Source organism: Sciurus vulgaris (genome assembly GCF_902686455.1).
Source record: "Sciurus vulgaris genome assembly, chromosome: 1".
Classification (NCBI taxonomy): domain Eukaryota; kingdom Metazoa; phylum Chordata; class Mammalia; order Rodentia; family Sciuridae; genus Sciurus; species Sciurus vulgaris.
In genome coordinates, this window is record NC_136461.1 from 49,971,532 (window position 1) to 49,981,101 (window position 9,570).

At 40.3% G+C, this 9,570-nt stretch overlaps 1 protein-coding gene across 5 annotated transcripts in view; it reads left to right on the top strand.

Annotated features, from left to right (window-relative positions):
• The window catches only part of NFIA (nuclear factor I A), a 357,286-nt gene extending 350,574 nt beyond the window's left edge, over positions 1-6,712 (top strand). For all 5 annotated transcript variants that reach the window (XM_079103807.1, XM_079103806.1, XM_079103808.1 and 2 more), the window contains one exon: positions 698-6,712. In XM_079103807.1, coding sequence (XP_078959933.1) covers positions 698-715 — 18 coding nt within the window. In that variant the 3' untranslated portion in view covers positions 716-6,712. The remainder of the gene's footprint in view (positions 1-697) is intronic.
• Positions 6,713-9,570: the final 2,858 nt, after the last annotated feature.

Here is a 9,570-nt window from a genome sequence, read left to right on the forward strand (position 1 = left end):
GGAGAAGGTAGCTGGGCCCAGACATAGGGCCTCTAAATGCTGAAAGGACAAAAGCGTGAACACAGGCCAGGCGGTGACCTCCTCTCCCCCTTGGACCTGGTGGCAGTTACCCAGGCCAAGTCTTGCTCCTTTTTGATGATTATGTGTCATTTCTGAAAATATTATTTTAGAAATATTGGGCTGAAAGGAGCATTAATTTATATCCTGAAGTCAACCTCACACACCTATGAGGAAGGAGAGAGTAAGAGAAATGTGGAGCTTGCCCCAAACGCCCCAGGGGGCTGAACGAGTGCTTCTCCCCCTTTCTCTCCCCTCGCTCACGGCATCGTTGCCAACGCCTGTGTCTGCTGAAGAGTGCCACAGTCACACTGTAGGCCCTGCACCTCCCTGGAAGGAGACACTGGAAATCACCCAAGTTGCCCAGCCATTCATTACCACACGAAACCTCTCCCTTCTCCCATTCTCCATCCACTCAGCTCTTCTTGGGTGAAAACATTCTGTATTCCAGGCTGAGAACTGAACGACAAACAAGGTGGTCAACTTCTAAAATATGCTGTTTTGTGCACTTTTGGGTTTTTGTTTTTTGACAAGGGTGGAACCCAGGGCCTCGTGCATATCAGGCAAGCGGTGTACCACTGAGCTATACCCCAGACCTACCAGCTATCCTTCTAACTGCACTTTTCCTTTTGTCTTCCAGTCCTGGTACCTGGGATAAAAGTTGCAGCGTCCCACCATCCACCAGACAGACCACCTGACCCCTTCTCAACTCTGTAACATGGACGCAACCTCAACCCAGCGCGGTTACAACTTCACTGTCAGTGGAAGGGGAGAAAAACCGATTCAAATCAACTTGTACATGGAAACAGCAAGCATTATGGTCAAACAGCAAAGGCCATAACCTTTCGGGATTTTTTTTTAAATACTTTAGGGACTGTTGTAATTTCTCATATGGTGCTGGAAATGGTTGGGCTTTGTAACATTTGGAGTGTTTCCGTGGTAGCGTGAGCATTAGGTGATGTGGCTAGCGGAGGACTACCCTTGCTCACTGACTTCCTGCTGTAACACACTTTCCTTACGGAGCCTGGCTGTTTCACAGTATTTCATGAATTTACCCACACAGGTGTGATCCTTCTTGAGCATTCAAGAGGCACATGGAGAACTAAATCTTTTGTAGTAGCTGAGATCTGCAATATATAACTTACGGGACAGTCAAAGGGCAATGTTTTTCTGTAACATATTGGAAAAAGAAAATGCAGTTATGTTCCTTTTTTATTTTTCTTTTAGTTCGGTTTGGTTCAGCAGTCAGCAGTTAAGTATATAACATGGCCCGCAAGGACAATGAATCCACTCACGTTGCAGAACAATTCCGAAAATGGCAAACTACTACTACTATTCAGTTTTTTAAAAGTTTTGAAATGCTGCACTTACATTAAAAACAACAACAACATTTTTTCAACAATTTCAACAATGACACAAAAATTCACAAGGAAATGGGGAAGATGGTCTGTGTTGACAGAAACTGACAGGAATCAATCAAAACAATCGAATTTTGAATTGAGTAAAGTGCAATTTCATTGGATAGCTAAATATCTTTGTAAGATAGAGATTGTTGAAAATTCTATTTTTGTTTTTCAAGTCCTTCCACCCCAGGACTCTAAATTATTGGGGTAAAAAACAGCCTTGCAAGAAAAGGGGAGCTATTTTTGCTTTTTATGTTTTTTATTGTTAAACTTGTATCCCTTTAAAAACTGAAGGAAAATTTAAAAAAAAAAACAAAAAAACAAATCTAATGGTGCTTTTACCACAATATGTTAACTACATTAAATGCTAATTAATTATTTTCTGTTATCAAAGCACATAACTAAAATGAAATCATGGTATCTGTTAATTTTATAAGCTAGAAGTCATTATAATGAATTATGCCAATTCTGAAGATTTTTACATGTATCTGGCAACATAGGATTTATCAGTTATCAGACACCTCATTGTACCAGAGATTGTCCAGAAGTTTTAAAGACCTTTGCGTCCCTGAACTGGGCTATGGGAAAAAATAATAATAATAATAATAAAACCAATACTGACACAAATACTGGTGCCCATTCAGATCAAGGGTACTTGTTAGGGAAAAACGAACAAACAAAAAAGTTTGCACCCCCAAATGTCCTGTATCTTATGTAAAAAGAAAAAAAAAAGAGAAAAAAAAAGAAACAAACAAACAAAAACAAAAAAAAGTGCAAGTGATTTTTCTACCAGACAGCGAAGCACCCCTTTGCTTCCCATGCAACTTCAAGAAGGTTTCCTAAACTATACATATATAAACGTTCTGGTTGGCGGCCCTGCTGATCAGAGGAAGTCTCTGCATGTTCTAGTGTTAGTAACTAATTTTTATATAGTTAATGTAGGATAAAGTAGAGTGCATTAAGACACAATATTGTAACCCTCCTCTAGGCACTTGCCTTTAAACTTTGTTTTCAGCCCTTCAGAAGGGTTCTACTACTGTCCTATACAATCAAGTAACTGAAATTCTTGGGAAGACACTTTGCTCCTCATCTTCCCCCCCCCCCAACAATGTTGTTTTGTTTTGTTTTTTTTCCTTAATTTGCACGAAAACAAAAATTCCATATCAATGTGCCTTGCCCTGGATAGCGATTATTTGTGGAATTGTTGCACATGCTCCTCTATTGAAAGGGGTTTTTCCCTCGTCAAGCATTTGGAGACACTTTTTGTAAATGTGACTTTTATGTCAGCCATCGTCAGTTTCAACATCTAGAACTCAATAGAAAGTCAGTTGTCCCGCAGATAGGAGTAGTCGTTATTGTCCTGTGTGGTCAGTGGCAGTGCATTGCTGAGATCTGTAGATGCTTAGAATGTCAGTATTTTGGATGTTGCTGCATTTTACAATTTATTTGGAGTCTTCCTTATTTTCCCCCCAGATATATGAAAATATGCAATACCTGCTTATATCATGTAGAAAAGCTTAGCAATTATTAATTTTTCTTTTCTTTTCTTTTCTTTTTTTTTTTTTTTTTTTTTTTTTTTTATTTGACCAAAGTCGGTGCTGCACTTGACGCAGTGTGTTTTAGGTGTTTGTCTTTGTACTTTTCGTGATTTTTGAATGCACGTGCGCAGGAAGGGCTCCTCTTAGAGAAGCAGTCAAACTGTGAAGCACTAAGCTGACCCTGCTTCAAGCAATTTTGTTTTTACAACTGTTCCTTTCACAAGCAAGCCTTAAAAAGAAAAAAAAAAAAGACAACTTCCTTTTTCTTCAGCTCCCACACCCCATTTTTCTTAGCAGACTGCAGTCAATCCACATTCAATAAAAAGTATATAATGCCCATTTTTATATGCACGTTTTTAAACTTCCAAGTTCTGAAAATTGTTTACTGGTTATCTCTATTTAAGGAAAAAAAAATAAAATAAAACATTTTGGATTTTCATATGTGTCTGATAAGTGGTTGAATAGTCGTTTGGCGCTGTTGTATGGTGTGATTGTCAGTGTACGGTGTCACTTCCTATAGCCAGCCAGCATACTTTGCCTTCCCCTATAGCACTTAGCTGGGCATTACTTTATTATGACATATGTGCACTAAAAAAAAAAAAAAAGAAAAAAAGAAAAAAAAAAGGAAGAAAAAAAAACAGAAAAGAAAGAAAGAAAAAAAATAGCAGCTTTCAGTGCTTCACAGTGAAGGGAAAAAAGCCTAGACAAACATTTTGTCAGAACCTTGCAATAAGCCAAGGTATTACTAGTAAATTGGTTGTATATACAATAAAATTGCACCCTTTTTTAAACAAAACAAACTAAGCAATAGTTTGGGCAGTTCTAGTTGTTTTTAGTGCGCATGTTGTAGTCATGACTGCAAAGAGAGAGAATAAACTGCCCACTCAGAAGATATGTAATTTGTATTGTTGTATAGTTTTATTGATTACACTGATTTATTCTACCCTATTTTATAATGCAGGACTTTTGTAATGTTGTTTAAATGAGGAAAAAATTTCTGTCAAATTAGCCTAGTGAAATTTCTGATTGTTCATTATAAAGGCAGCGTTCATAGAATTGCTTTTCTTTTCTTTCTTTTTCCCCCCTTTGGGAACTGGATTTAAGTTTAAAACTTTCCTGTTTCCTTTTTTTTTTTTTTTTTTTGTAAGTATTTAAATACAGTTATTTTTTTTTTTTTCTCTCAATGGTATAGCATATTCCTATGCTTGAAAAGTATAGGTCTACTGAGAAACCATTGTAAATGGACTTTACAGGTATGCTGTATTTTTTGAAGGTATTTTGTTGTATTAAGTTTGATGAAGCTAAAATTAGGGAACTCTGAACAGATTTGCAGGAAAAAAAAATGTTTTAAAGGCTTTAAAACATTAGGGAGGCAGTCTAGGGTGATAACAAACAGGGGTTAAGTATTAAATACACTAAGTTACATTTTTGTTCATGTTCCATTGTCCAGAAAGCAGCAGGAAACTGTAGTTCAGTGTGATCAAGCAGGAAAAAAGAAACACCAACAATCCAAGTGTGTTGCTTTTTAGATTAAAAGCTGAGCAAAGATGTTTGAGGAAGATTTTGCTACCTGGGGTGTGCAGACAGACAGACCGAGAGCTATCAGCATTTGAAGGCCCAGCCCTCCATTCCGAGACATATTTGAATTTTCTCCCCATCAAATGGCATTAGCAAGATTGGCAAAGATAGTCCCTCAAAATGACTCCGTGTCTTTACATTGGGAACTGAAGTCAGAGGCACAAATACTAACTCTTGTCATTCACCGGCATCCTTTTTCTTTTGGCCCCTTCCCTTTGTCACCATGAGGCTTTTTTCTGTTCCTTCCGGGGCAGAGGCCCACCCCGATTGCCACTTACTGTCCCCATCCTCAGTCTTTTTCTTCCTTCTGAGGTTTCTGTTTCTTCGCTCCCTGGCAGGACAGTTATTTATTGTTGGCTTCCTCCCCACCCTGACCTAGGTCGGGGTGGGCTCCAGGGCGGCCCGCGGGGCTCTACCTCTCCAAGCTTGTGCTCTTCATTTTCTGAGGGTTGAAGTGTGAAGGACCCAAACGTTCTAGTCACGGCATTCAGTCGGCCCACAGGAATATGCAGAGCCCATCTCAAAAAGTCTCGTCTTTCACATTTTCAAACCCTGTTCCCTCCTGCATGCTTTGATTCTGTAGTGACTGTACCATCAAGTACTTAGGAAATCTGGATTAAGAAAAACATTTGTTCCCCTCTGATTGTTTTTTGGGGGGAGTGGTTTCTAAGAATGTCACCTAACAATACTTTATATCACATGTCTGGAAATATCTTTTTCTCTACAGTGGCGGTGGTGGTGGTTCTCTCTCTCTCTCCCTCCCTCCTTCCCTCCCTCCCTCCCTCTTCCCTTCTCTTTCCTTTCTTTCTGTTTCTGGGTGGTAGGCCTCCATAGGACACATGTAATACACAAGTGGCATGGTAATGTAAGGAGAGCGTCAGGGGCACCTCAAAGCCCACCCTCCAGACCTGTCCTAGGTGGTCTCAGAAGCTGCTCTGCCCACGGGCACGGCTTTCATCCCCATCGGCTGCCGAGGCCATTTTGTCTTGAAGTCAATGCATGTACTTACTGTCTGACAGTCCACCCGCTCTGCCTTCTCCACGTCCAAGGCTGTGCATTTGTCTAATTAGTGTCATGTATGTTTCCCTTTTATTTTTTCCAATAAAAAAAGCAGTGGGATGAAAATTGCTTTGATATATAGCAGGTAACATTGAAGCTATTCCATAGCACTTAACTGTAGTGAGTACTGTGTCACCAATTCTGAGATCAATTTAATGTTTAATGCAAATCCATTACATGGTGCTATTACAGGCTGACAAAATGATTTACACAAATGTGACAACTTGGGCTCAATTCACTCTGCTTTCCAACAGTGTAAATGCATAGCAGTGTTTATCTGCATGAGAACTATGCACTAATCTATCCGAAGAAAAAAACTATATCAACTTTGGTATCTACTTTCCGTTTACTTCAATCCTTGCCTTTTTGGTCATTGTTATAATGCCAGCTTTAGGACAGAAAGAAATATAAGAAAACCAGCATAATACCTGATATATTAAAATGTAGTGCCTGTGAAATCTGTATTATATTGCTCTTCTGAAGTAAGATTTTTCTACACCGGTAGCCTTCGCTGTCTGTCAGTCAGGACCTCTGGTATAGGTGATGTAAAATAACCGTACAATATTAATGCATGCTATCCATAATGCTTAGTAAACTGTATGAATATTACTCAAAGTTATGTTAGTCTTTTTTTTCTGACTTGGTTCTTGTCAGCTAGGTTTAAAGGTATTTCACTGAGAACGCAAATTCTGTCTTTTCTTGATTTCGGTTGTTTTCAGTATTTTGGAGGTATACATTTACTTAAATTCAGTATTACTTGTGTTTTGTTTTTGTTTTCGTTTTTTGTTTTGTTTTGTTTTCTTTTCTTTTCTTTTTCCTAGGGGACAAGCATGGGTGTTTGATTTCAGAAATCAGTACCTGGCAAGATTTTTGTCTCAAAACTACCATTTGAAGTCCAAGAACTCTGCTCTGAAGCCACTCTGAGAACATTTCCAAGTGAGGGACATTTCCTTGACCCTTTGGAGCTATGCTGATACAGAAATATTTTCTCAATGGACAATGTTCGGCCAGGTACCCATGCTTGATCCATCTTCACACCAGACTTCCTCACATTAAAAGAAAAAAGAAAAAAAAAAACTTTAAGAAATCACGTGGCTATTTAGTTTCATGCACAGTTGCAATATTTTCTTCAAAAATAAAACTCTGTACAAACTTTGGGCCCGATTCATAAAAAAAAAAAAAAAAAAAAAAAAAAAAAAAAAAAAAAAAGTTTGCTATTAACACGGGAATTTTTTAAAATGTACTTTTTTGGTCTAAATTTGAAATGACTTGCTTCCCAAATTAAATAAATTGTATCTTATTTTTCCCTAAGCCAGACTTTAATTCCCCACCAGACTTCAAGCAGAGTAGGGCAATGGGATATAGGGAACATATCCCAACAATGCCCAGAACATTAAGGGGGATCCCCCACAGTTGAGCCTGAGGACAGGGGACCAGCCCATGGGGTAAAATGTCCTTGTGTGCCAGTTTCCCACATGGACTCATTGAGCAATTTGGTTCAAAAAACTTTCCAAAATGTGTCTAGACCACAGGAGTATAGGGTGACAGTGCTCCCTCTAATCCAACCAGAGCACCTTCCTGGTGGAAAACACCCCTTGGCTTGTAGAATATGAACTTTGATACCTCTACAGTGGTTCCAAGGACAGTCTTCAGCAAATTGGGCCATTCCTGCTGCTTTATGCTCAGTTTCTCAAAATGACAAAGGTTATTTTATCTTTGGCTACATTTGTGTTATTCTTATTTTTAAATTTTAGGCTTTTTTTCCCTAATAGTCTAAATTTACTTTTTTTTTTCCCAATGTCTCAATCAAAGGTTATAAGTTCACTGGCCACATTGGGATGAAAGTGTAAAAGAGCTATCAGCTCTGTTCTTTCTCCCCAGACTCAGACCACGGTCTCTGCACCACAAAGGCATTTGGTAGCCTTGTCCCTGAGACACCAATAGACTAGATTAGGAGTCCATCAGGTTCCAGGAGGTCCTGGGAAGACACTCAAGGACAAATCCATGGTGCCACTACCCACACTTAGCCCCGATCTCTCCCCAGAACGAGTCCACTGGAGACTTTTCCCACCACACATGGAAACTATCCACTCAAAATACCTCTAATTTCCATTTCAAATTGTTGGGTGAGGAGATTAAACACTTCCAGTGGTGGCAAAAGAGATCTATTGTGAAACTAAACTCCTCCCGTGTTAATAACTTGGTCTGAAATTCGTTTTTATGAGCCGGGCCCCCTGTGCCTCTAGTATACTTGTATTGACTCTCATAGTTACCCCTTTTTAGTTTTACTGTGTTCTGTGAAAATTTGTAATTGGTTGAGAATCACTGTGGGCGTCCATTCTTATTCAACTAAATCTCCACAGGGTTTTTGAGCTGGTGTGGATTAGTTTAACTCTTGTATTCAACCATTAGTGCTACCACCTTCTCACATTACAATACAATTACTGGAAGCAAGTACTGCATTTCCTATGCAACAAAAAAGGAAAAATAAAAAATTGCTAATGCTATGGAAGCTGTGTTGTCATTTGCTTTACACCATTCCTGGGTTGTTGAGTGATAGTTACGGTGTATGCTGGGTCTTCTCCCAGGAGACAGTCTTTGTGCACCATGGATTTGGGTTAACCTTGATGGATGGCTGGAACATAGTGTCCTTAGTGGTGTTGTAATGGGTAGTGTTGCTCTTCATCTAGTAGGGTAAATATAAGACTCCAGGCCCACATAGTGCTTATTGTATGCCTGATACTGTTCTAAGGGCTTTCTGTATGGTATCAGGTAGGGCCCAATGAGGAATCAGCAATAGGGTCCTCTAGGTTTTCCAATAGGGGCCTCTAACATAGCCTAGACGTTAATAAAATGGGGTACAGCCACCAACCATGGAGCTCGGGGAACAAAGAGTGGGTCACCAGAACCTAAGCACCGAGGGACAATCACCGCTGATACTTGGGTCATTTAAGGAGGGAGGGCAAGGTAAGGGTGGGTACGTGGCTGATACCACTGAGAAAACACAGGGTCTCTGGTGCTGGAACCAGCAGGGGGACAAGGCCAAGGGTACCAGAACTTCTGAGGAGGCAGAGTACAACTGGTGTGGCTGTTCTGAAAGGAGCTGGAGGCCATTGGTGCAACTGTCCTCTGCTACTGTCCCATTGTGAGTAGGATCTAAGGTCCGAAGGAAGCCTTTCTCCCTCTCCCCTCTGCTCCTGGAAGCCTGCCAGCATCTTTCACTGGCTGCATCTAGCCATAGCCATCCAGCAGGGCGTCTGGAAACTGTACCGAAAGAAATACCAGTCCCAGCCCACAAAGCAGCAGAAGGGTGAGCTTGGAAGACGGAGACAGGAAGCAAATAAGCAGCACGTGCATCCTAATCCATTTAGACCTCACAGCCACCCTGTGAGATAGGTACTATTTTTATGCCCTTATTACAGATGAGGCACAGAGAGATGAATTGGCAGAGTGGCATTCAAGTCCAAGAATTCTGGCTCCAACTGCCATCCTGTCATCTCCATGACATATTCCCTCCATTGTTTACTCAAAAAATACTTACTGAGTGCCTACTATGTGCCATAACTATGCCAGGGGCTAGGGACAGTGAGTAAAGACTGGGTATCTATTCTTAGCAAGTACATAATCTAGTTCAAAAAAAAGAGAGAGCATTATTCAAAGAAGCACAGCAGCACAGGTAAGCAGGTAGCTGTGATGAGTGCTCTAGAGGATCTGTGTGGTCACAAAGGCCTGATGAGACTTTATGACAGGTAGACAAGAACCAGACAAGAGAGGGAAGGAAGAATGCTCCAGAAGGAGTCGAGGGGGGCTTGGCACCTATAGAGACTGAAAGACTGAACCAGAGGAAAGGAGGGAATGAGGTAGAAGATGAAGGTTGATACTGAGGCCAAGACATGACCCGCATTTTCTCCCTCTGAGAGCTTTATAAAACATGT